Source organism: Dermacentor variabilis, unplaced genomic scaffold (genome assembly GCF_050947875.1).
Source record: "Dermacentor variabilis isolate Ectoservices unplaced genomic scaffold, ASM5094787v1 scaffold_13, whole genome shotgun sequence".
Lineage (NCBI taxonomy): Eukaryota > Metazoa > Arthropoda > Arachnida > Ixodida > Ixodidae > Dermacentor > Dermacentor variabilis.
The window spans coordinates 41,951,962-41,979,510 of record NW_027460291.1 but is presented as its reverse complement, the minus strand read 5'-3'; the positions used below and the strand labels follow the sequence as shown (position 1 = coordinate 41,979,510).

The following is a 27,549-nucleotide window of genomic DNA, read 5'->3' as shown; positions in this document are numbered from 1 at the left end:
CTTCCGGGCAAGGAAGGGGAAATATCGGTCGTCGTCTCGCTAGTTGTGCGGTTTCGCTGTGGTCGCCGTTGCCAATATGGCGCCGCCGGCAACGAGTGTCGATGAGCTGGTGCAACATATTTCGTTACACACGCGAAAACCTTTCCTCTTGGATGGCTGCGTGAGCCCGTTCTTGACTTTATACGCAGCGTGGCTGTACCTGTGGACGTGCGTGTATGGTGTGTCTGAGTACTATGAAGCTGGACTAATCGCGCTCGCCTGCCTAGGCGTCGTGCACATACTTACGTGCTTGTTTTGTCACTGGTCGGTGCACGTTCGCTGCCTTCTGTCCTGCAGCAGGGTAAGCTGCTTATGTGCCCGGTGATGCGAGCCCGCTACTACTGGTACTTCCTCAGACGTTTTCGACGGCTGGCATGCGAGCAATCTGTTGCGGCATCGCACATCTGACACGCGTCTCGTTATCATGGTAACCGATGGAGTTAAAACGAGCCGCATTGACCGGCCCCGTTTTAACTGATTACAATCCCATGGAGAAATAGTTAGCCGTTGTTGACGGCAGTGGTTAACCTTTTCCCGTTCTCGCCATTTGGCCAGTGTGTGTAACGGGACTTTTTATAAGCTCGAGAGGACGTTTGCCGAGATCGTGTAACATATAGGTTTTAAGATGACGTCGACACGGCATGACTTCTCTCGCACCTGTTGAGGGCGACTGTCGCCTGAAGCCGTAGTAGTCGCTTAGAGCTGCACTGTACTCGAAGCGCCAGTGGGTCGCGAAATGCAACGCATAACGCGCATACCGCGACCCATTGCCGTCCAGTAAGGCGCTAGGGCAGCCCTAGGGAGCCACGTGAGCCGGGCGACCATTGTTCGCCTATTTGATTGCTCACATTCTGCAAATGTCTTGCGATTAGTGAAAACAACTTAAAGACTGTCCGTCATTGGACAGCAAGACGTCCGACGTTGCCGTCTTATGAATAATAACGCTACACATGTTGCATAACCTATGGTTATGATGAAATGGCCGTTGTGGTAAATTTAGCAGACGTGTGACTACAGTATATGAATGAAAACCGTGGGACGGCCTATACTTTGGCAGCACACCCTGCGGGAGAACATGGGCGTGGGCTTTAAGTTTATCGTGACTGCCCTTTTCTAGATTGTATGGAGGCGGCTTACCTTGGGCGTTCCTTCCTGTAACGCTCGCAGAAGCAGTTGTACGGACACTGTGGGACTTGCGTTGCTGGGGTCGCGATTATAACAGTCACCTGCATGAATGCTGCTTGGCAAATGCAGCATTTATATTCCTGTTACAGAACTCAAGTGAACCAACAAAAAGTTTTTTTTTTTCATTTTTGTCTCCCCACTCCCTGGCGAGCTTTCCAAATTTCGAGATCACCAGGTTGTCAGGTATGCGTCTAACATGTTGTACTCTGACAATTCGGTCATTCCAGCGACACAGGCGGTGCCACGTGGCCCTCCTCCGAAGCAGTCACTCGGTGATAGAAATCTTTGCTACAGTTGAGCAGTTTGGTCTGCAGTATGCATGGACGCGCCGATGAGGAAAAAAGGGAATAGTAATTGCATGTGCTGTGTGCCTCAGTGCTCAAACCGTGCCTTAGTGAGTGTTCACTGCTAAAGTATCTTTGAAATGTACTTCAAGACAGGCACAACTACCTGAGGCACAGGAACCAGTTACGAAGCTCGTATTACATTTGCATGACACTGAATCGCAAACAGAGGTGATCTCACTTGTCTACAATGATCGAGCTGAGCTCTGCGCAAGGAATAAACAAATTTTAAGGGAGGTACCGAGTTACGAAGAAACAACTCAAAATGCAAGTGGAAAAATGTGAAACCCATTCAGGCACAAGCACATTTGCTCCGCCATAGGCTGCTCCCCTGTACATTATGAGTTTTGTAAATTATTGTATTATGCAGACGTTTTTTTTTTTAGTTTACATTTCAAAATGCACTGAAGTTTCTGTCTTACTGCACAGAATTAATTTGTTAAAAACAGGAGCGCTTGGAAAACAACCAACGTCTGTTACCGGTATGCGCTTGTGTTTACTGAGTGTTTACGAAAACACAAATATATGGCTTCATGCCTGTGAGCATTTTGAAAGCTAGTATGACACGCTATTACAGAGCCTGTACTTTCACATACTACGGCGTTAATGCAGTGCGGCGGGTCCTTGATTGCACTTGTCTGCAGGCAGAGCACTTTGACGCTGACCTCGGTGTCCCTAATGGAATAGTAAGCTGTTGGGCTAGTTGGTTTGACATGATTTTTGCAAAGGGGAGGGCAGAAGCGTTGCGGAAAAAGATGTGGACAGGAAAGATGCTCACTTGTAACTAAGTATATCTTCAGAGACAAAATGATTTCACGCAACCTAAAAATTATCGGGAAAAAATGCGGCGTGGACCTCGTCTTCACAGCTCCTCTCAAGCTTTCTCGGTTGTGTGCCCTTGCAAAATGGCCATAAGAAGAACAAGACCTGTGAAAAGAAACACACGAAACCGCTCGCTTCCTGTGCTACCAAAGTGATATACAAGATACCACTCGACTGTGGGATGATTTACATTGGGCAGACGGGGTGCTGTCTAAATGACAGGCTAAGAGAACATTCTTCATATTTAAAGGCCCTGAGCAACTCTGCGCACCTTCCTGCACACTGCAAGGATTGTGGCTGTAAGCCCCTTTTCGATGAAACAGAGATTATAGGCAGATCTAAGGGCAGACTCGAAAGGGAAATTCTCTAGACAGGTCAGATTCATGCTCATGCTAACCTTTGTATTAGTGCCCCGTCAGTGCATCTGATGGATAAGGAATTTCCGTTCCTCGCCCTTGGCTGAATTTTCTAGGCCACCTCCTCTGTCACGTTCCCCCCGAAGGTTTTTTTTTTTTGAACGACTTCTGTCAGGCCACTTGCACGTGCCGTTGTTGCTATCACCTACACTATAACTGTCATTATTGATGTAGTGATGCTTGCTGTGTTGCTGGCGAATTTTATATATATAAAAAATGTAAACATTTTTTTTACAATTGTCAATGACAGTGCATGCGCAATAACGTTCCTGGTGGTTTCTTGAAAAATATACTTAGTAGCAAGTGCACGTCTTTCCTGTCCACGACTCCTTTTTCCGATACGCTTCTGCGCTGTCCTTTGACGAAATCGTCTCTAATGGACTTGATGCTGCAGCATAAGATGTGACCGGCGTTAAATGTAGCTTCGCCTTCATTTACACACCTTTGCGTCTCTTTAATGAAAGAGAAAGTATGGTTTGCAGTGAAACTAGGGGCCCTGATGTGCTTTGCTGCTCGAAATGCACATGCTTGCGAGATCGCCTTATCACCGTCTCGGCAGCCATATTGACCTACCGTCGCGCTGCCTATAGTCGCCAGGATGACCGAATACATAATATGTCTGATGGATTACTGTGCAATTCTAAAATTAACAAATTCGTACTGTCTTGTTAGTGTACTTTGAAGGGGCCCCATGAGGCAAATTATGCAGGCTGCTTTTATTGCACTTTTGCTTGCTTACTTTTGGACTTGACCACGCTACAGTGGCAGCGAAAATGGCCAGATCAGAACACTAAATTTTTTAATGTGCTTCAGAAATGCCTGCACTGCCTGCGGAGTCTTAGATGAACGGTTTTTGGCAGCGGATGCGAGGTATAAGGCGCACGACACACAGGTCTCGTGCTGTTCGCTTTGATCGCTTGGATATGAAGATAATGCACATGTTTTAATGCTGTGCATGTAGTCGCATCTATAAACAGAAGTGGGTTTTAGGCTTTTTAGAGAGGTCGCGGCTGTATGCGAAACAAATGTAAAATGTTTACAACTGATTGCAATCGTGTGCTTTCAAGTGGTTTATATAAAGTTCATTTCACCTCTCATTGCATAGGGTTTTACTGCAAATCACTCTTACAAATGTACATATGGGATAGTGCAGAGCACCTCACATTTTTGCAGGATATTGCATTCCAATTCCATTTATTAAGAGGAACTCATTAGAGCACTTTAACTTGTGCATAAACATATTGCACTTTACTGAATAATGGTACACCAGACAGACATTCACAGTAGCACTGGTGGCGCTGTTTTGACAGTGACAGTAACCGCTATAATTACAAGGAAGGTGTTCTACCTATTTGTCCTGGTGTAAAGGCGTCGGTGGCAACAATCATTAGCGTATACTAGTTACCCTTCCACGAGATCAACGAGACAAAAATTGATCAGGCATGGTGGTTTAAGAAAGCATTAAAAAATGTAACTACCAGCACTTTGCTAATGTGTGACTGGTGGTGATTGTAACCATAGTAATGACATTTGCCTTTGAGTTGTTGTGGGAAGGCCATGATGGGGCAACAGCTTCTGCTAAGTGAACTAGCAAGTAACATTGATTTTAAGTCCTCGCTCAGTCAGTGAAATGCAAAAGGCCTCAATTTTTCGTGTGCTTTTGGTTTGAAGCTGCACAACTTTGGTTTGCCGCATCAATTTTCATATTTTTTTTTTACCCTCTGTACAAAGAACCTGTTTGTGTGCAATACTTGACCAATAAATGTTATTGCAAGGTCCCATTGGTAAGTTCTGGATGTAAAACACTGTGCTTACTATTATTTCTGAAAAACTTTGAATCTTTGCTTTCTTTTGTTCTCTTGCATGTCTTCCTGGCACTGTAGGAAACAAACCCAACAAAGGCAGTGCTTGCAAAAGTCGTGCCCACACCCAACAATGGCTCAGCTGAGCTGGTCTACCTCCATGTGGACATGGTACGAATTGTTTGCTTGGTGTTGATTGACTCTAAACAAGTGCATATCTTCAGAGAATGGGGTGTAAAGTGTGGGGATGCATCTGTCTCCTGATGCTGGTGGTGTCATTTTGCAAACAGGTGTGGCAAAAGTACCTGTGCAACTTTTACAACGAAGCTGTATACCTCTACTGTGCAAGGAAATTGTCGAGTCGTTGGTGTGGTAAGCAAAAGCTCCCTGCATGTGGGCTGATCCCGGAGATAGTGCAATGCCGGGCCGACCCACGGCGGAGGTACAGTACACCATTGAGGGGTCCACATACGCAGCATCGCTGGTCATCCATCTTCACAGAGTGGAAGGGCATTTTGAGTTCTTTTTTAAATTTTTAGATGTGGTAGATGTTGCCTGTAAAACCGTTTGTGTAATGTAAATGGTTGGAACCAATGACATTGTGGCTCAACAGACACATTCTGCAGTCCTGCCTGTGCATTTTTTCTGTTTTCATATTCACTTTGTTTCGACATCAGAGGAGACAACACAACAGTGATGCTGTGGGGTGAAAGCAAAAAGCCATGAAGGCTTTAGGAAGGCTTTCATCGCATTCAACACACAGCAACGGGGGCATTCATGAATTCATGAGTCATACGATTTCAAACATGTCAGTGAGTCTCATATTGAGTGCATTTTAAACACATACATTGTACACAAAAAAGAAGGATGTTTGTAGAAAAGAACAATATTATGGAGTTATTGTGGAACAGTGTTTAGCTTTGGCTGTACTAAATAGCTCAGAAGGGTTTTGGTGCGAGCTAGTTGGTACGGATCATTCATATTTTAAACAGCGCAAAAAACACGGACAAGGGAGGACACAGGACGAGCGCTGTCCTGTGTCCTCCCTTGTCCATGTTTTTTGCGCTGTTTTAAATATGAAAAATATGAACTAAAAAGCTCATCATTTGGCTATCATTGTTGGTACGTGAGTAAGGGATTTTTCAAGCACCAGTGGCTTGCGTGTTGAATGGGAAGGTGTATGGTGTTAAAGTGATAGCTCAATCAGAAAAGAATCCTGATTTTCTTGGCTAGTATGATTTCGCTTCAGTAAAACAGAATTATAAATTTCAGGCATTGGTTGTAAATTAAGGGAATCGAAAAGGGGTTTAGTGTGTACATTGAATGGAACACCTGTAATTATAAGCACAGCTTATTGTTTTGTTTATATTTTAGTTAAATTATTTTCTATTGTGGTTCCCCATACCAGATAAGTGTAGATAAAGAGAGATTAGGAGCTTAATTCTTTGCAGCATGAGAAAATGCGATAAGACACCGACGGTACGAGAAAGTTTAGCGTGAATGAGCTCAGCCTGGTTGTTCCACAGCATATTCTTGTGAAAAATCACCCCCAAAGTTTTCACAAGAGGTTCAATTTTAATATTTTGTTAGCCAACCATGAGCAGATTGCAATTCATAGGTTTACCTTTGGGACGAAAGAGTACAGACTTTGTTTTGGAGGTGTTTATAATTAACAAATTGTTTATGCTCCATGCGTTCAGTAATTCCATGACACCGTTTGCTCTGTCTAGAAATCGCAGTCCTTAAAAAAATGAGCTTGTATCATCAGCGTAAATAAGGAAATTTTTGTTTTTATCAGTGTTCACCAAATCATTAAAGCAAAAATTAAAAAGCGGACCCAGGATGCTGCTTTGTGGCATGCCATGTGATAATTCTTTAAAACTAGATGTGTAGGTGTTAACTTCCAACATTTTGCTGCCGGTATTGCAAACAGAATTTTATGACAGTCAAGAAGCTACCCCACAATCCATGATGGGGCAGTTTATTTAGTGTAACGCGGTTGTCTGTCAAACAATTTTGAGAAGTCAGTAAAAATTCCTAGTGAATTTTCTAATGCCTCTAGTATGATTTCTTTTTGGCAATAGAAGGGCAGTTTGTCTTGGAATGCTGCTTTGTGAAGCCAAATTGAAAAGGTATGTAGTGCTTGGTTAAGAGTGACACCATTCTTTTATGTATTAGTTTTTCAATTACTCAGTTACTTTCAATTTACAAATACCAGCACAGTTGAAATGGGTCTGTAATTTGATGTGTTATTTTTGTTGCCACCTTTGAAAATCATCGAAACTTTGGCTATCTGAAGTCGCCCAGGAAAAGTGTCCAATGAGAAAATTAAATTAATGATATGTTCTTAAACGGGGCTACAGTGTGATTAACATGTTCATTTGGCCGAATTTCCAGGCTGTCCACGTCACGACACCTGCTGTTCGTTAGGGTCCTAAAAGCAGCCGTAACCACCTGTGTAGTTACCGGAAACAGAAATGCCTTTTCACTAATTTGTGCGCCCATTAACCATTGAAAATTATTGTCATATGAGCTCTCTCCAACGGAGGTAAAGAATTTATTAAAGGCATCAGCAAGGTCATCACCAGTAAGGGTTTGTTTGTTCACGGTAATTTTAGTTGGGTATGTGCTGCCATCCGAGCATGGATAATGTTTATCTTTTTCCAGATGGTTTTTGTTGCTTCAATGTAACATGGGGTTACTGAAATGAGATTCAAGTTGACTCTTCCTTAAGATTAAATCTGTAGAATTTCTGTGTTCTCTGAATGTCTCGAAGTCTGATTTGTCCCTAGGTTTTAAAAAACTCTCATAAAGTGAATTTTTTTAGTTTTATAGCTTTGAAGCACTCTGAAGTAATCCAAGGTTCCATTGCTAGCATGATTAGTTCACACATTTTAGGAAGCAAGTTTGTTTTAACTCTGCCGCACTTAGAAGGATTGGGTGGCAAGAACAGTAGCAGTCACTTACCAATAGCAACGAGCACAGCTGACACAGACACCACCACCGAGAAAATGGCAGGAGGGTCCGATGTACGAGGTGTGACACAAAAGAAACGAGGCTAAGTGTGTAGCTTCAAAAAAGAGGGGAGTTGGCAACAACTGTTTTGCTGATGTAATCCCACACACCTCCTCTATTCATGCGACCAGTTTCGATGGAACCGATCACCCCAGTTGGGAGTGCTGCGTCATTGAGTGAACATGTGCAACTGCATTCAGCCAGAAAAATGTCTGATGTAAAAACCGAACAGCGAATCAACATCAAGTTTCTTGTGAAACTTAACAAATCAGCCACGGAGACTTTTCAAATAATAACCAAGGCTTATGGAGATGTAACTTTGTCTCGTGCACGTGTGTTTGAACGGCATAAGCGGTTTTGAGGGGGAAGGGACAGTGTGGAAGATTATGAACGTGCTGGGCGCCCAAGGTCAGCGATTACAGACCAAAACATTGCCAAAGTTCATGATGTGATCCGGGTTGACCGAAGATCGTGGAGTAAGACATATAGGAGGTGAAACTCCCGTCAGCGCGAGCGAGCACGGGCGACCAGATAAAGTCACAATTGTTGTATGCGCTGACGGGGCCACATACAGTGGCGGCGCCATGCGGCGCGTTGTAGAAGCCGCAGCGATTAAAAAAAAGAAAATGCAGCGTCCAGGCAGGCGGCTCCGGCCACTCCGGCGCGCTCTCAACGGCGGTAATTTCTTTCCAGGCCGCCAGGCGCCGCCAGCACGATAACAGCTCCGCGGGCTTGTGACCTTTTCTGGTCGCCGCGAACAGCGGAGTTTCCACTCCTAAATATTTCTTGCTCCGTGCCGAAGATTAAGTGTTCGTGCAGTGGCGGAGTTGGTTCACTTGGATAGGGAAGCTGTTCGACGCATTTTAACGGACAAATTACACATGAGGCAGATTTGTGTGAAGGTTGTTCCAAAAGTTCTGTCCGATGACCAAAAACAGTGCCGTAAAGACGTGTGTGTGGACATGTTAGAACACATTGCAAACAAGTCAAATTTGTTGGAATCTGTTGTAACATGTGATGAGACATGGGTTTTTTACCTATGACCCAGAAAGTAAGCGCTAGTCAATGCAGTGGAAGTCTCCAGGATCCCCAAGACCCAGAAAAGCACGCATGTCAAAATCAAAATTCAAAGCAATGTTGTCTTCGACATCAGTGGAAGTGTAATGATTGAGTGGATTCCCAGTGGTCAAACTGTTAATCAACACTACTACATTGAAGTACTAAAAAGACTTCGTGAAAAAATTAGGAAAAGAAGTTCACAGTTGTGGAGTGATGGATGACTGTTGCGCCAGGACAATGCACCCGCTCACACGGCCCTATCTGTCAAGCAGCTTCTGACCAGCGAAAACATTACTGTGATGGGGCTTCTTCCTATTTACCTGATTTGGCTCCATGGGACTTTGTTTTACTTCCTAAAGTTAAATCTTGCTTAAAGGGAACCCATTTTACCTCAGTTGAAGAGGTTCAGGCAAAAACGGAGAATCTCCTGAAGGGCCTTCCAAAAACCTCGTTCCAGAACTGTTGCCAGCAATGGCAGCACCGAATGCAGAAGTGTGTGAATGCTGAAGGGGACTGCTTTGAAGGTGATAATGTCACAGAGAACTAATTCAGTAAATACAATAAGTTATTGGACTAGTCTCGTCTTTTTTGTCACACCTTGTATCTCCTGCAAACTGCACCAGGTGTTTTGTGAGCATTTGCCCCTGAGGGACTGCCTTGTCGTGGCTCAGACGATAAGGACATCAAACAGGGAGAAGGAATCGTACAATGTAGGGTTGGCAAGTGTCCAGTGGACAGAGCCGGTACGACCAACCCTCTCAGTGCCAAGAGACTCCAGTCTGTACATGAGTTATTGTTAGTCCTTCCCTGTGTGACCATTTACAACAAGGAAGGCTGCCTGACCAATACGGCTATATTGGGAATGGTTAGGGCCTACAACAGAACAAAAACCATGACAAAATCAAAACTGCCTTTATGCTTATGACAGTGTGACAGAAGATAAAAAAAGAAGAACAAGCAAACAAACTGTCAGACATTGTAAAAAGAAAGTTTGGTTTATATATTGTTATGCATGAGAAAAAGAAGTCATTACATTTGGATGTCCCGACTGGGTCAAGACGAGAAGTCAGGACTCTGCAGATTTGTGGCACCATCCTGATAAATTCAAGACAGTTGGCAACTATAATACAAGGCATTTTTTTAGTGTGTACAGAATCTTTATAAAAAGGCTATGGGCATAGTGAATGTGGCGATTTTACAGAGCAGTTGTTAGGTGAGGCAGACATACATTGCGGTGAATGATGCAAGTTTCAGAAGACAAATTCATAGGTTCTTTAACTTCTTAATTAGAGCTTGAGAATCAGGCCCAACATAATCTTAGTAATGCAATACTTACAGATGGCTCTTATTGCTTACCGGTCTCTTACGAACATAAAAAATTCATACCTACCAACTTTTACGAACTTATAGTAAGATGCTATATTTTCAGTGCTCATTTACAATGGTCGTATTGACATAAAGATTTTAAGATTTTTCATTTTCGTATAGTATAAGGCAAAAACAACTTCAAAAGAAGGACAAATACAGTCCAATTGTTTGGACCCAATGATTGTACAGGCATATTCATGTGTCAGCGAGATCATCTGATAGAGCGAATGTATAACAGCATCTTCGACATGTGAATATTGCATTAATAAGCTTCACAAACTCTGTGGCACAGATGGTTGTTTATGCTGCCATTGTACAGAGCTGAGTGCCTGTTCACAGCATCCCAACAGAACAAAGGCTGCAAATCTACAGACAATAAACACCAGATTGCGGACTCCTGACTCACTGAGTCTCAGGTCTCACAGAAGATCCAGTATGACGGCCGACATTGGGAAGTTCAATTTTCACCTGGCTCTGTTGTCTTCCTATGGACACAATGTCACCCTGTCGGCTTGTCTGAAAAGCTGCTGCCGCGCTACACAGGGCCCTACACGATATTACGTCAGGTTGGCAATGTGAACTGCGAGGTTGCTCTGCTGGACTCGCGTGTGCTCGCGGACGTTGTGCATGTGTCTCGGCTGAAGCCTTGCTTTGCTGCGAGTTCACCTCTCTTATAGTTAGCAGCATAACATAACATAAACCCCACCTTTACAGGTGGGGTTTATGTTATGGCACAACCAAGAGTGGCGCCAGTCAGAAGACGATTTGACGTATAGATGTGGAATCGCTCTCAACAGCCACCTTGTTTATGCGTCGTCGTCTCTCGTGTAAATATTGTAATTGCATCTCTATATGGTGACTTCTGCAATGTAACAATATTGAATGTTCACATAATTAGTTGTACTTTTCAACAAATTTTAGTATTTTTGGTCTTCCACCGTAGCACTTTTTGAATTCTAAGGTTGGCAGGTCTGAAAATTAATAGCTTGATCACATGGCATGAGGATCTACACACAACAGCTCCTCCATGCATGTGGACAACTAGTCCATTTCTCCAGTTTTTTTTTTTTTTCAATTTTTGTTTCAGGTAAAATCTAGTTCACTTCATTTGCAGGTTTAACCCTGGCGGTTCATTGCCTTCACTTAGATTTCCAATTAATCTCATGCAATTCTAAATGACTTAACACTTTCATTTTCTTCTCATTGCTGAGGATGTAGCAGTAAGTCAACTACAATATTTTATGGAACATGAGGCCTGAGAAGAAGCCGAATATCTGTGAAGCCTCGCAACGCTGCCTAGTATTCACATTTGCAGCCTCTCCTGGTGTATTTGAACAACATTGCAATGTTTCGTTTTACTGACTAATGTTACAGCCTGCTCGGAAATTGCGTGTTTTCCGGGATCACGTGGTCCATAAACTTTAGTAGCTGACTGTACATATACCAAGTATACATTTTCTCAGTTTGGAAATAATGAAAGTAGATGTCTACCAGGGTGGACATAGGTTTGGCGAGGGTATGGCAAATTTGTAGGTAGTGCACGCCCATTATTTCAGGATTGCACCTTATTTGGTATACAGTTGAACCTCGATAATTCGAACTCGGGGCCCGAAAATTTGTTTGAATTAAAAGAAGTTCGAAATAAAGGAAGCTAATTGAACCAGCAGACCAGCAGTCAATATCTACCTGCAGTCGCACATGTGCACTGAGCTAACACATGAGTGGGAAGTTCCACAAGATTTACTCTCACATAGGTATTTACAAATTGCAGTCAACATCCGATTTTTCGGACTCCATAGGTGCCGCGAGAATGTCCGAGAAATTTGGCGGTCCGAAGAAAATGAATGCGTGCCTTTTCTACCCCAAAGGCTCAAATTGCCACAAGCACATCCGAAGTAGCTCTAAAGGCCTGCCAGTGTGCTTAATAGGTATATCGGTGCTCATACTGTGATAGGAGACGGCGGGTGCACGCATGTATAATTAAAGGAAACACAATGTCCTGTGATAATTGACCCTTCCAACTTTTGGTATGCTTCACCACGTAACACTTCTATATTAGGGCGAAGCTGACTTTCGAAAACCGGCATTATGCAACTTGCCATACTTTTTGCACTCCGAAGCCATTGGCGAGTATTATAAAGACGGCATCGGTTCCACTGCTAACTGTGGCGAATTGTTTCAATGAAAAACGCGGCACTGAACAAGAAGAAGCTTGGTAACGAATGTCAAAATAGCTAGGACTAGCGTTGTTGCGGTGCGACTACAGCTACCAACAGGTCTGCTGGTCGGAGGCGCCGCTGCGTGATTTGGCGCACTGCTGAGAGCATTGTTGTAGCACAGTATGTTCGAATGAACCATTGCAAATGCTTTTGTGTTCGAATTACCGGGCATTTTCACCCATTGGAATACACATAACTTTGACGGGACCGCAGCATCAGTTTGAATAAACCAAAAGTTCAAATTAAGCGTGTTCAAATTAACGAGATTCGACTGTATTTATAATCGAATTTCAGCACTCAATCCAAACGGTATTGAAACCAAGTATGTCTAGAGCACAAAAAAGGCAGCCCCGTTGGGATATCGGACGGAGACGCCCCTTGACGAAAAGCGTAGCGACTGAGCATCACGTCCAGTTGCGACAGATGCTGATGTTTTGCCTGAAAGGTGATGGTTTGGGCTAGTTGGTTTTCCAGTTTAGATTGTGTTGAACAGCACGACACAGGGACAAGGGATGCAAGAAAAAAATGAGGACAAGCACTTGACAAGCATCTTGCCTGAAAAATGTCTGCCACAACATGCCATCGTTCAGACTTTGTCACACATTTGATCACAAAGCGTTTCTATTTCAAGTAACAATGGGCCTGCCTTTTCTGCTCTCAGTTCTGATATTGCCTAAATTGAGTGTTTATGACGAATACCTCAAATGAGGTTAAAGAAAGATGGGGGTGCAGTGAAATGCCTCCAACCACCCCCAATTTTCTCATAAAGAACCAGTTTTTGTTACATCTGCCTTGCCTTACAACTCCACTGTAAAAATGTGACGCTTGCTATGCTCACACCTGGTTTATAAAAAAATCCGTGTAGTCTAAAACAAAAGACACCCTGTGTAGCACCTGGGACCCATGTAAATATTTCATTTTCCTCTGTTGTCATAATAATCACGTGCTCCCTCTGTTTCTGCTGCAGCCTATGCCTGATTAAGCAAATTGCAGTCACAGGGAATGTAGGTGCTTTTATACCTAAGTGGCCCAGTACACTGTAGCCTCTTGATTTTTGCTCCAACCGAGTTTGTTACATGCTTGAAATAGTGCCGCGCTCTGCTGTGTTTCTTGTTATGTGTATGAGGCTGCATGGGAGGAAGCGTCGTCAGAGTGTCTTCAATGCCACCAAGAATGTTGTTTGTGTTACCACTTCTGCAGGGGAAGAGGTCTGGGCAGAAAGATGTCACACATAATAATGCAGGCTTTCTTTTTATTGATATGTGGAGTGGTGGCCGCTTGAGCAGTGTTTTGCTGCTCTCTAAAGTGTGAAAGTACGTGCTTTGTCGTGACGTGCAAGCCTTCATTCGTGTCTACTACCCACTCTTGTGGGTCAGTGGCACCTCATTACATTCCCCCTAGGGTAACCTTACGGAGGGTCAGAGTTCGTGCAGTTTTCTTGTAGCTTATGCTTTGCTTTGGCATATGAAACCTCACCTTAAAATGTAACTAAGCATGTTTGACTCAGACATGCCTGATCTCGCACTACGTGCACAAGAGATGCAACTAGCTAATAATGTTTCCTTAGATTGGCTGACCATATCTCTCTTTTTGTGTGTACGTACATAAAAATACTCGTACCTTCTCGAAGGGAGCTTAATCAGCCCATGACACGAGGGAGTAAAAAATGTCACAGTTTCGCCCAAAAAGTGTCGATTGCAACAGCAAATTAGTATACAGCTATACGAAGTAAGGATAGTAGTCAGCTGTATAAGCCTGTAAAAGTACATCTACTCACTAAAATAACAAGCATAGTCTCACACGCACAGGCAAACATCTAGCTTGATTACTGCAGACACTTTATTATTATATTTTTAACAATGCTACTAATCTCACAGAAGGTTATAGCTGGGAGGACACATACATGAGTATAGTGTAAAAGAGACATAGGATGGGTATGTGAAACACATGTCAATACAGTGTTACAGTAATTATGCATCGAGTCAATGGTAACAAATATAAAGAATGTAAGTATATTGAACCTAGTATCAAAAGTAAGCAAAAGAAAACTAAGTCAACAGAAAGGTAGCAAAATTTTTTAAATGCAAGTGTGGAATCAGAATACAGAGAACATAATACAATTAAAAAACGTAGAAGATGTAAAATTAGTGATTAACAGCACAAATTACTTCCTCTACCAACCCTAGAAAATTTTCTAAAGTCGGGAGTGCTTATGACTGAACGGTCCGGTTGGTTCCACTCTCTGATTGCACGATTAAAATAGGAGTATTTAAAGCAGTTTGAGTAGTTCAGCAAGGGTATGAGGATGTTAATGACGTATAGGTCTTGTACGTGATAAAGTGATAACTTTAGATGTGTCACTGTTTATTTCGCCATGGAATAATTGATGCAAAAACTTCAGTTGGGCTAGTTTAGCTCTATTTTGTAAGCGTAGCATACCAGCTAGCTTTAGTAGACTAGTTAGTCGGTTAGCTTGTATTTATTAAAGATAAACGTTAATGCCTTTCTCTGCACCTTCTCCAGTCTGTCAATAAATTTGTTAGTGAAAGGAAACAAAACAGTGTTAGCGTACTCAAACATTGGTTGAACAACCATGCGATAAGCCAACAGCTTTGTGGCAGGTGGCGTCTGGCAAAGGCGTCTTCTCAGGAAAAAAAGTTGCTTTAGTGCAGTCAATGTATCGTTTTCAATGTGCACATTCCATCACAGATCATGGAATAACGTTAAACCCATGCACGCAGGCAAACCCATGTCACACACAGGCAGGCAAACATGAACACATCTCACTCGATGACTGCGGACAGTTGTCAAAATGCTGGCATGAGGAAGTGCAGTAGCAGCAGCAAAGGAATTGACCTTTATGCCACCTCTTGCTTCAACACAAACAAAGCGGCGAGAACATGGCACACACGAACCTAACAGTCCTTAGCATGCCTAGACTTAGACTCTGTACCTACCATATGCCCGTGCTGTGCCATGCCATGTGCAACCGTTGCCAAAGTATAATTGCTATTGCAATAAAAATAAACTGGATTTAATATTAAACATGTCTCTTGAGTTCTGATTCTTCCTCTTGACAGAGATTTCCACACGGGAAAGAGCGGCAGCCTGCCAGTTCATATAAACTACTTGCAAGTAATGTTCTCTGGTATTTTGGCACATGATGTAACCATTTTTGAAGGAGCAGTGATGCAACATATTTGTGATATTTTTATTTGCTCCTTTAGATATGTGTCGACCCATGGTATGGGGCGAACATTTTGAATCAATACTAATTGTCTTTTAATGTGATGTTTGATATATTAATTGCCTCAGTGCCTTAATCTTCGCCACCTAAGCTGTGCTTGGTCCCTCGTAGCAGTTCCTTGAAAATGGGCCCTCCTGATGTAACGCCATTCCCTTGAATGCCAGGAATATGCACTGTCTCGATCACTACCTAGGTCAAGACAATCTAATTGATTCGCATCCCAGCATTTTCCAGGCTTTCCTTCTAGGTAGTGCTGCATGAAACTGGCCTGTTGATGCTAAGTGTGTCTTTCTGTTGCAGGTGCCAGGTGAAGAGGAACCGTCCGTGTGGTTTCTCTTCCAGAAGACCAAGTACCTGTACAGCTTTGAGCGCAAGGCCTTTCGTGGGATCGAGTTCCCCACAGAGATGCCCCTGCGGAATTACCAGGAGTGCAAGGGCTACGTGGATGATGCCGACCTGGCAGCGGCCGAACGCCAATACGGCAAGAATGAGTGCGGCCTTTGCAAGTGTTACTTGTGCCATTTGCAGTGCATGTGATTCCTTGAATAAGCATGTTAGCTCCAAACACGGGCCAAGCAGAAACTGCTTCCTCCCTGTCTATGCTGTGTCCCACGATTTCTTGGCAGCGCAGCCAAGGCATGGTGTTCAAAGCTGCACTTTAACATTGTTGCTATGGCAATCTCCGTGGTACCATGTGGTTCTTGCCGTATACATGCGAGTAATACCCCTGTCACATGGGAAGATTCAATGTCATTTGAATCGATTCACGTATAATCCCACTAATCGGGATTTACATTGGAAATTTTAATGTCAATCGAATGGAATGACATTTGCCATCGAATGAGTTGGGGGAACTAATTCGCATTCGATTTCGAACCGAATGTATACTCTTGACCGCACATGGACAACAGCGACACGCAACACGAAAAAATAATGCGTGCATCAGCAAAGTCACAAGATATTTTTTTGGACCTATAAAAAGAATAATTATTTTTGCCACGATGATATTTTCATCATGGGCTGTGCTCAAGCGCTATTACTCTTTGCATCGGGAGTCTGCTGCGGCGGTCGGCCATATTGGATGTGTTGATCGAAGTGCTTTTAGTTGTGAATAATTGGCCTCGAAATGTTTTCGTCCTTCTTAATGTACTTGCAAAAGTTCTTAAACTCGTTTAATAGGCACAAAAGTTATTTGAATCTCACAAATTTTGTTTCAGATTGTCATTATCATTCGCAAATGCCATTATATTTTACTGTGTAGCACCGCAAGAGACCGAATGGCATTCGATGCACGGAATGCCATTCGATTCAAACGACATTAAATCTTCCCGTATGGCAGAGGTATTAGTCTGATAACCTAGTTTCGTCTTAAGTATGTTTCATCACTGGATGGGTAATGCATGCAGTGGCAACCTATGATGGACACACAAAAGGAAAGTGAGAAAAGCTATCTGCAGTGTTTAGTGTTTAATGCATGAATACCACTGTTTAGTGCACAAGGCTTCACTTATCCAATGCTACAAGACAAAATGAGAAAGCCTTGTATGGTTGTTTTTCATTAAGGTAAACATAAGTATACACCTATGTCTCCTGCCGATCAATGATTGCTTTGCATAGCTCTCGAAATTGGCGAGAAAGTGTTGACTGGAGGCAAACTTATTTGCATTGAGTCGGTCGAGATGAGGGGATAATGACATCAGAGTGTTTTCAAGAGCAGACACTTTGTGATGGAAGGACTCATTGCCTTTGCACGATTGCGCTCTTAATTTAGCGATGCAAGCTGAAGCGTCACTTCGCTGCCGATTTATGAAACAGTTATACAGTAAACCTCACTAATACATGCCTGCTTAATACCGTATTTACTCGAACCCAGGCTGGCCCACATTCTAAGCCGACCCCCGAATGTCCAAAGTCAGAAAAAAAAAAACTTGCCTCGAATGTAGGCTTAACAAAAAAGTGAGGACAGCCTTCACAAAATGAAAATGGCAATTATTTAATATTAGCATGCGGAGCTCACTCTACGTCGTCATTGCTGCTAGCCTCGTCGCTATATAGGGGCTAAATATAGTCCAATGTAGTGTGAGCGCATGTACACATTACGTCATGTTGACGAGAACAGTGTCTATAGTTCGTCTGATGGTTTGACACAGTAGAGCAGCCAACGCACCCGGATGCTGCCAATGCACTCCGACGCGCTAAGCTTTGAGCGATGCTCACCTGCACGCCGATAATGTCAGACTATATACGCGCCTTATATTCCTTCTCGCTGTCATCTCCTCTTTGCAGCACACACAAAAAAGCGTCACCCATTGCCCCCTCCAATGACGAACGTTTTTCTCATCAATTTAACCTGTAATTTAATAAAGTTGCGCTTGTAACTGGAAAGTCCATCAATATGGAGTCTCGTTATGTTGAGGTTTCCATACTCAGCAAAACTACGTACATAATTCTTATGCTTGTATGCTTGTACGTATACTTGTATGACAGTCCTTTTGGCCTGCCATGTTATTAAGGAACTTGTTCTACATTGAGTTAACCATTACGATCAGCTAAAGGCATCCATTATGGACAAATCAAGGAAATTTTTAGGCACATATGGCCTTCGAGGCTGTACTTTTTGGCGATAAGGTAGCCTCGCCGCCTGTGGGATTAGCTGACTGAGCTATGTAAAATGCTCGGTTGCCATAGTCAGAGCTTTGAATCCTGCTATCAGTCTTCTTTTCCTTTTTCTTTTTTACGATGGTGAGCTTGAAATTCACCTCCTCCAGTGCACAACATCTGCAGGCTTGGAGTGACGCCTGTCACCGGCAAAAGATGCCGAGAGCGAGTGGGGCTATACTAATCCAGGTACAAGCAAATTAGGAAGGCCCACTAAGTTTCGACAGGACACTCCCTCACCAGAACAGGAATTGGCCTCCCTGGTGCAGTATTCGGCCACCCCATCCCACATGGCTCACTCAATTACCCAATGGCCCTCAGTCCCCAGCAGCTGCGGAGCACTTGACCAAGGCGGCTGTCAGACTTGTAATGCAGCAGAGGGTGTTATGAATCTCTGGATCCGGACAACCGCCAATGGGAAGTGACTCTTGCAACGTTTAACACCCGAACCCTCTGGAGTGAGGCTAGCTTAGCAGGACTTTTTGAGGAATTCTCAGACATATTTTAGGATATCATCGGCCTTAGTGAGATTAGAACTGGTGAGGCTTATACATTGCTGAATAATAGACATGGCCTCTGCTATAGAGGTCTCCTAGGTAAGAAGCAATACGGTGTATGATTCCTAATCCATAAGGACATAGCGGGGCAACATTGACAAATTCTATATCATTAATGAGAGGGTAGCCTGTTGGATCTGGAGGACAATCCCAATTGCTGTCCCCCAAATTTTTGACCTTGCCGTTGGGTGTGGGAGTTGGCCGAGGTTGAGGAGGACTTTGAGATGAAAACTGGAGGTTTGTTTACATTATTTACAGTGAGAGTACAAAGAAATTAACAGTCATAAAGTCATTACGGGCCGGCAGCAACTCGGACGCTGCAGCCCGTGGCAAGAAGCTCGAAAGAGATGAATGAAGGAATGCTCTCTTGCTGCTCCCGGTCTCTGGCTTTTAACCCCTTCGGTGTCTCGAAGCCACGTCCCGTTCTGCCAATCGGCGAGCCCGCTCAGGGGGTGTCATTTTTGGCCAATCGGCGAGGCCACTTAGGTGGCGTCATTTTCGGCCAATGGTAGGTGCCCGTGCGAATGTAAGTCGCACCTGGCGCAGACGGTCGCTCCTTGGGCTCCAATTGTCTGAGGGATTACTTGTCTGCGGTATTGCCTTCCTGGTCTGCAACTGCCGTCACAAAGGTGGACGGGGGGAATTGCTCCCAGGGCTTCACGGTGCATTATGGCCGTCGTTGCCTCGCGGCTTGCAAGCGCCGTCACAAAAGGCGGATGGGGGGGAGATGGGTTGTCTTTGAGCGACCTTTCAGAGCTGCAAAGCAGCTTTCTTCGGGACCCACGTTACCTAGAAGAGTGCCAGGCTCCCGCTACACTTTCGGGAAGAGTCAAGCAGTGGGACAACAGCTCCACATGCGGCGCACGAGGTGGAGGACGCCAACTTGTTTGAACGTGCCGCGCCTCGGGAATGTGGTAGATGTGCTTCTGCGCTCCTTAATTAGGTGTGACGCGATTTGATGCGGTCTGGTGAACTCCAAGTAGGCTCAGAAAAAGGTCCCGTATCTAACAAGCTGTAGTCGTAATCAAGCTTAAAGGGACACTAAAGGTTACCAGAAACTCAAGTTAAAGTGGTAGAGCAATGTTCTAGAACGTCTAAGGCGTCAATATAATCGCGAACAGAGCTTTAGTAACCGAGAAATTGAGGTAAATGCATGACACGATTTGAGACCCCCCAGCGACATTCCGGTACTAGCCCGATGACGAAAGGACTCCTCATAATTTGTGTTACTAATACTCAACTACTCGTATTAAAAATATCATTTCATTCGATTATAAGACGGAAAAAAATGCTACTTGTCTGCGTCTATTCGATTCTAAGAAAAAATAACATTTTGACGTTACCTTTCAGTAATATGGGTGTTCGAAAGGTTTCGTTTTCGCTCGACTCTGCGCGCTCGACCCTGCGCCGCGCACGCTTTGGAGTTTCAGTAGTTTCGTTATCGCGTCGTGCTGTGAGGGTTCTGCTGGCTCGCGAAACTTTCATTTGGAACAAGCAGCGAGAATGCCACGTCCATGTGATGTCGTGGGAAGCCCTCGTTGCTTTCCCGCTCCGGAGAGCCGATGTCGAGGCCGCCGTCGTAGTACGCAACGACGCCGGCAGTGCGAGCCCTCAGCAGCAGGTCGCGCTCGTCGGTGCTCAAATCGCTGAAGTTGAGCCCACCATCGCGAGCCAATCTGTCGGTGTCAGGGTCCATTGCGACGAGCGTCGAAGTTAGCGTCAAAGAATGAAGTACCAGCTTATGGGCGTCTTGCACTGGAGTTTGAGGTATAGTAGCGGCGCCTGGTGGCGGTGCGGGAAACGACATCTGGGTCGTGCCAGCTTGGGTCGTATTGAGCCCTGACTGTGGCGAAGGACGTTTCTAGGCCGAGTTTTGCGTCGATTCGCACATTTTTATGCCCTGTTGCGAGTGCGAAAAGGCTCGTCGCTCCTCATAGACCACGCCGACCACGCTGCGAGCTCACCGCAGCCTATAGTTTAACGAAAACGGACTCTCCGTGTGCCGTGGGACGTAATGTGGGACGTAATTCCTTTCTCCTTCCGCTAGCCACCATACTCTCGCTTTCGCTCTGCTGTCGGCTCTGTCTTGGCTCTGTTTCTGGCCGCGCGTTCGCGTTTTGCGCAGAAAAGCCGTAGCGCCGTCTGCGGACGCCGTTCTACTCACCGATGGCGCAACGTCACTATGAGACCATGATGTCAGTACTCCTCGATCGGAGGGCGGGCGATTTGAACTGCGCTAGAGGTGCGCGGACGCTTCAGAACGCATTTTCTCTTAAAATAAGTCTCTCCTTGGCACGAAACAAGCGTTTCGAGGTTTCTGTGATGGTATTTCAACAGTCCACGTTGACTTAATAGTAACCTTTAGTGTCCCTTTAAGGGGGAACGCGGGTCTTAGAATGGCGAAAAATGGCCAAAAAATTGATTTTTAGAAAAACGCATTTTCGGACTGTTTGAACCTTCGAGCACCTGCCCTCAAAATATTAACGCTGAATTCGATTGGCAAATATGATAAAATCTGCTTTCAAAACACCAAGGGAGCGGCGAAATGCTCCGAAACGGACAAAACTTGTTCATACTTTCTGCGTGCGCCACGGGCGAAGCCGTCGGCCGATCGCCGCCATCTTGGTCTTGTTTTGAAGCTGGTTTCTTTGTGCGTGTTTTCCGGCGTCTCAAAATGGCGTCGCTCAAGCAGAACAGCCACCGTTGCTGGTTTTCCAAAGAGCGTTTCCAGGCCGCTGATTGGCTGGAGCGCGTGCGCGAGGTGTTCCGCGCCTCCCATTGGCCGGCGCGACGGCCGCGTCTTTTCCTTTTTGCCCATTTTGTTTCGCGTTCTACGCTGTCGCGTTTACCGTGCGTGCTTTTTTGCCGTCGTGTCTTCGTGCGAGCGTGTTTCCTGACGCAGTTTTTCCATTTTGTTCCGGGATGGCCGGAGACGCTTGCCTAAAGAAGAAGACGCGTCAAGCGTTTGGAAAAAAAACGAAAGCGTGCGTGGAACGCGCAGTCGGAGGACGGCGCGCTGCCAGCATCACTTGTAGCGTCCGAAGCGGCGCTGACGGCCTGTTCTCAGCCGATATGTAGCACATTGGGCGTTATCAAGTCGTCGGCAAGCGCTTCCACCAGCGTCCAAGACCGCATCAATACGGTGTACTATTCCACTGACGAGTCTGCCGAGTGTGCGAGAAATGCGGCTAACTTGAAAGAGCGTCTGGCGTCGCAGTGCGCAACGGCACGAAAGTTCAACCTGCTGGACGTCGAGTTGGTGAGCGACAACAAGGAAAACGGCACAGAATTTGTCATCGTAGATTTAGCCGTGATGAATGCGTTGTTTGGGTCTGTGCTTTGCCCCGAGTGCGGCATGAAAGATATGACTCTGTCCAAGTCGGGCAGAGAGTATGGGCTCTCTTCAAAGCTCGTGCTCTCCTGCAGCACCTGCGACTTCCGCGAAGAGCGATTCTCGTCTCCGAGAGTATCCGGCGGTGCTCAGTCCAAGGTAACGCCTTTCGAAGTCAACATGCGCACAATGAAGGCCGTACATAGCATTGGCAAGGGAGCAGCAGCCCTCGGCGACTTTTTCGCCATAATGAATATATCTCATCGTGGCTTGCATCTCAAAACTTATCAGGGTCACATGAAAATGATGGTGGAAGCTTGCACTGCGACCGCTACCGAGTGCGAGGCTGCTAGTGTTGCTCGTGTAAAGGAATTGTACGTGGAGCTTGGCAGCGCGCCAGGAAACATCGACGTTGTCTACGACGGCACCTGGCTTACTCGTGGACATAGCTTCCACATTTGTGTTGGGTGCATAATTGAGATGCACACGGGTCTTGTAATAGACCATGTTGTGCTGTCGAACTTTTGCCTTGGCTGCGCAAATGGGCCAAAAGAAAATGAGCAAGGCCATGCAGCCTGGCTCACCCAGCATGCTCCACTGTGCCAGAAGAACATGGACTGTAAAGCAGGGCAAATGGAAGTGGAAGCAGCCCTGTGTTTGTTTCGGCGCTCATTAAAGAAGCACAAGCTTCGCTACACTACCATGCTCTCGGATGGGGATAGCCGAACCTTTCATGCACTGACTGAAGATGCTGTGTATGGTTTCATAAAGGTTGAAAAAAAAAAAAGACTGCATCAACCATGTGCACAAGCGCATGGGAGCTGCCTTGCGTACCCTTTCGGACAAAAAAAAAAAAAGCCCAAGGTGAGCCACTTGGGGGTAAAGGGCGACTAACGCAAGAGAGGATCAAGAAGATCACGAATTATTATGGCTACGCTTTACGGACCCACAAAAATGATGTGCCAAGCATGCGGAAAGCTGTCCAGGCCACACTGCAACACATGTCGTCGACGAACGAGGTACCGAGACATGACTTTTGCCCTGAAGGCCCAGAGTCATGGTGCAAATTCAGTAGGGCCAGAGCTAAGAATGAGGAGCCCCCGCCACACAAGAATACCCTGCCTGACTTTGTGTGCCAGGCATTGGAGCCTGTGTTTAGGCGGCTGAGCGATGATGCTCTGTTAAAGCGGTGCAGTGATGGGATCGCGCAGAATTCCAATGAAAGCCTGCACGCCATGATTTGGGACCAGGTCCCAAAGAACCAACATGCCTCAATGCGTAGTACTGAAAGGAGAGTGGCTGAGGCTATCAGCCGCTTCAACCAGGGAGTAATGAAGAGTAACACACAAATTGCCAATAAGCTTGGCTACAGTGCGGGAACCTGCTTAGTGCGCCGCAGCCTTGAGAAAGATAAAAGCAGGCTTCTCAAGTCTCAAAAGGAGCACTTGGTTGCTACTGATACCAAAACTAGGATTGCAAAGCGCCACAAGCCATCAGGTGACCCTGCATACAGCCCTGGTCTGCTGTAGACCAATTTCATCCTGGGACAGTGAGCAGTTTTAGGTCATCTGAATAAATATGCTGCTATGGTTTAGCTATAAACATTGTGTAATTTCGTTTATCTGTGGCAAGACCACTTTATTACACAATTTGAATTGTTCTTTAGAGTATAGAGCACTGAAACAAGCACATGAAGGTGGTAGATGTAGTTTCTTATACCAACCCTAGGGGTCGTACATGGCTTTATGGCAAGCTTTTGCAATTTGGTTTGGAGGGTACCATCACATATTTAGTATGGTCTTTCTCTTGAACAACAGAGCTACACAATGATGCCATTCACACTGCTGTAGCTGCATTCTAGCAAAAGTTATAGTTGTCTCAAACTTCAAATGCGTTTTTCTCAGTTCGATGTTTTTGGGCACCACACTCAGGCTTACGGGGCTTTTTTCTATGTCTTTTTTGAGTGACACCGACAAATTTGGTATTATTGTAATCGTGTTGAAAAGATCTAGGGGGTGATGCTATTTATGTCACTCTAGCATCATTTTACAACTTACAAGTTAAGGTGGTAATGTGAGAAAAACAAAATTAATTGCAGTAAATGTTGTTTCATTTCTTTGTCTATAATTTACTTTCAAATGAATAAAAATAGCATCACCCCCTAGAGTAGGTCTTTGGCATTGAGGCCAAGCACTTGCTTGTTGTGTTTGGCTAGGCGAGATTGCCAAAAAGCCCCGTAAGAAGTACCCTTTATTTTTTTTAATATCTTCAACTATACCTGAACCGGTGCAGCTATCAAAATTCTGATTACAGATTTGAAATCAGTGTAAAAAACTGATCAAGACTGTGAAGTTTCATTCAGATCGGACCAAGAATAAAAAAAAATATTTTAAGACCCACTTCCCCCCTTAATAAGAGGTATAGATTAAAGGTAGTACAAGCCTATGCTTCAACATCCATTCACGATGATGAGGAAGTAGATCAGTTTTATGAAGATATTTAATTAACGATGAGAAAAGTCCAAACTCAGTATAATATAGTAATGGGCGACTGAAATGCAAAAGTAGGGAAAAAGCAGGCTGGTGAACGAGCAATTGGCAACTACTGCGTCGATTCTAGGAATGCTAGAGGAGAGATGCTGGTAGAATTCGCAGAAAGGAATAAGCTTCAAATAACGAACAACAGAAAGTGGACCTGGAAAAGCCCTAATGGTGAAACAAGAAATTAAATTGACTTCATACTTTCTGCTGATCCCAGCATAGTGCAGGATGTAGAAGTGATAGGTAGGGTAAAGTGCAGTGGTCATAGGTTAGTGAGGGCTAGGATTCACCTCAATTTGAAGAGAGAAAGAGCAAAATTGGTCAAGAAGAAACAGGTCAACCTTGAGGCAGTAAGGGTAAAAGCAGACAAATTCAGGCTGGTATTTGCAAACAAATATGCAGCCTCAGAACAGAGAGATGATGATGACATAGAGCTAATGAATGAAACCGTAACTAGGTTGGTTTCAGAGGCAGCAATTGATGTGAGGCAAGGCACCAAGGCAACCAGTAGGCAAGATCTCCCAAGTAACAATCAGTAACAATCTCGAAGACATAGTAAAAACAGCGGAAGGATTCTATACTGGGGCCGTATTCTGTAGCGGTTCGTTTTGGAACCGGTTCCTTTTGGCTGTTACGTCAGGATTACGTCAAGATTACGTCACTCGGAGAAAGAGTGGAATGGGGCGGCATGAGGGGAACCAATCAACGAGCGGCGGTCTGCCGGAAGATCACGTCATTATTTTTGTTTGTACTTGGGGGACGGTATAGCAATTGAAGGATGTTGCTGGTTTGATAAAAAAACATTGGTTTGTATAGAACACTTGCAAATATATTTTCAGTAATAAATGTGAGCTTGCGGCGCAGACGGCTACTGGGAGTTGTAATTTTATTTGTGTTGTTATATTATTTAGTCGCTAGGTGGTGTGCCATACGTTATGCAAACAGCTTGCCTCGCTTTGTTTACGTTTTGGACTTGTTCGCGCACCGAAACCGAAACGATGTCGTCACACAAGGACAGGTGGCTGGGTCCTCATGTTTCAGCGAGGCAGCACGAAATACTTGTTTCATTTGTCGAGGAGCACCCCTACCTAGCAAAGGCGTCGTGTGCGTTGGGCCAGCACAGCTGACGGCGGCTTTCTGTTGCGCCGTGGATGGGAATCTAACTCATCCTTTTTCTTTGCCCACAACCGTAATGGCCTTGGCGACGGCTGTAATGATCCGGTTGACCAAAGGCTGTGACAGTGCAATCGCTTCTTCATTCCCGACGCACTGTTGAAAGCTCCCGGTGGCAAAAAAACGTAGCGCGCACAGCATTTTCATCGTAGTGTCGACACCACGAAATCTTGGAGGTCCGAGATGTTCTTCCAGCTCATCGCAAAGACGTCGCACTATGTCTTTGGAGAGCCTAAAATGCCTTCGAAACTCTTCTTCGGCCATGCCGAACGCGTCGCGTCGTTGCCTCTCGTCGCGTTGTTGTCTTTCGGCGTTCGCCAGCAGCACAACCTAGCACAACCAAAGGAGCAGCCATTGCCGTCTATGTCTCGTCTCGTCTAGGTGCCGGCTCGTCAGCTGGCGCGAGACTAGCCGGCAGCCACGGTTGCCCTAGGAACCCTCGACATCATGCTCGCCACCGCGCGCGACCCTCGAGCGAACCACTTCTCCGCGGTTCCTCTCGTAGCAGGGAACCGGTTCCTTTCCAGATGATTGGCAACCTGTGTGACGTCATCAAAATTTGTCGTCCCGCCCACCAGGGATGACGACAACGAAGCGCCGACCAATGGCAACAGCCAAAAGGAACCGGTTCCAAAACGAACCGCTACAGAATACGGCCCCTGACCTGTACAGTACCCAGAGGAGTCAGGATACCTGAATTAGAAGCAGTAATGAACAGGATACAGAAACAACTCCTATAACTAGCGATGAGGTCAGAAGGGCCCTGCAAGACATGAAACGAGGAAGAGTGACAGGATAAGATGGAATAACAGTCGATTTAATCAAAGATGGAGGAGACATAATGCTTGGAAAACTGGCGGCTCTTTATATGAAGTGTCCATCGACTGCAAGGGTCCCAGAAAACTGGAAGAATGCAAACATTATACTAATCCACTAAAAGGGAGACGTTAAAGAATTGAAAAATTATAGGCCCATTAGCTTACTCCCTGTATTATATAAAATATTTACCAAAATAATCTCCAATAGAATAAGGGCAACACTGGACTTAAGTCAACCAAGGGAACAGGCTCGCTTCAGGAAGGGATACTCTACAATGGATCCCATCCATGTCATCAATCAGGTAATCGAGACATCTGCAGAGTATAATATGCCTCCTTATATGGCTTTCATAGATTACGAAATGGCATTTGATTCAGTAGAGATACCAACAGTCATAGCGGCATTACGTAATCAAGGAGTACAGAATGCTTACATAAATACCTTGGAAAATATGTACAGAGGTTCTACGGCTATCTTAATTCTACACAAGAAAAGCAGGAAGATACCTATAAAGAAAGGGGTCAGACAGGGAGACATCATCTCTACAATGCTATTCACTGCATGCTTGGAAGAAGTATTCAAGCTATTAAACTGGGATGGCTTAGGAGTAAAGATCGACGGTGAATATCTCAGCAACCTTCGGTTTGCCGATGACATTGTTCTATTCAGCAACAATGCAGACGAGTTACAACTAATGATTGAAGACCTTAACAGAGAGAGTGTAAGAGTGGGATTGAAGATGAATATGCAGAAGACAAAGATAATGATAATAGCCAGGCAAAGGAACAAGAGTTCAGGATCACCAGTTGGCCTCTATAGTCAGCGAAGGAGTACGTTTACCTAGGTCAATTAATCACAGGGAACCCTGATCACGAGAAGGAAGTTCACAGAACAATAAGAATGGGTTGGATCGCATATGGCAGACATTGCCAGCTCCTGACCGGACGCTTACCTT

The 27,549-nt window shown here is 44.9% G+C and overlaps 1 protein-coding gene across 1 annotated transcript in view; it reads left to right on the top strand.

Moving 5' to 3' along the window:
* Positions 1-27,549, top strand: part of LOC142566708 (endoplasmic reticulum transmembrane helix translocase) — a 311,329-nt gene continuing 283,780 nt past the window's right edge. Inside the window, exons 1-3 of the mRNA XM_075677546.1 lie at positions 1-340; positions 4,690-4,779; positions 15,817-16,007. Of these exons, the coding sequence (XP_075533661.1) occupies positions 77-340; positions 4,690-4,779; positions 15,817-16,007 (545 nt within the window). The 5' untranslated portion in view covers positions 1-76. The remainder of the gene's footprint in view (positions 341-4,689; positions 4,780-15,816; positions 16,008-27,549) is intronic.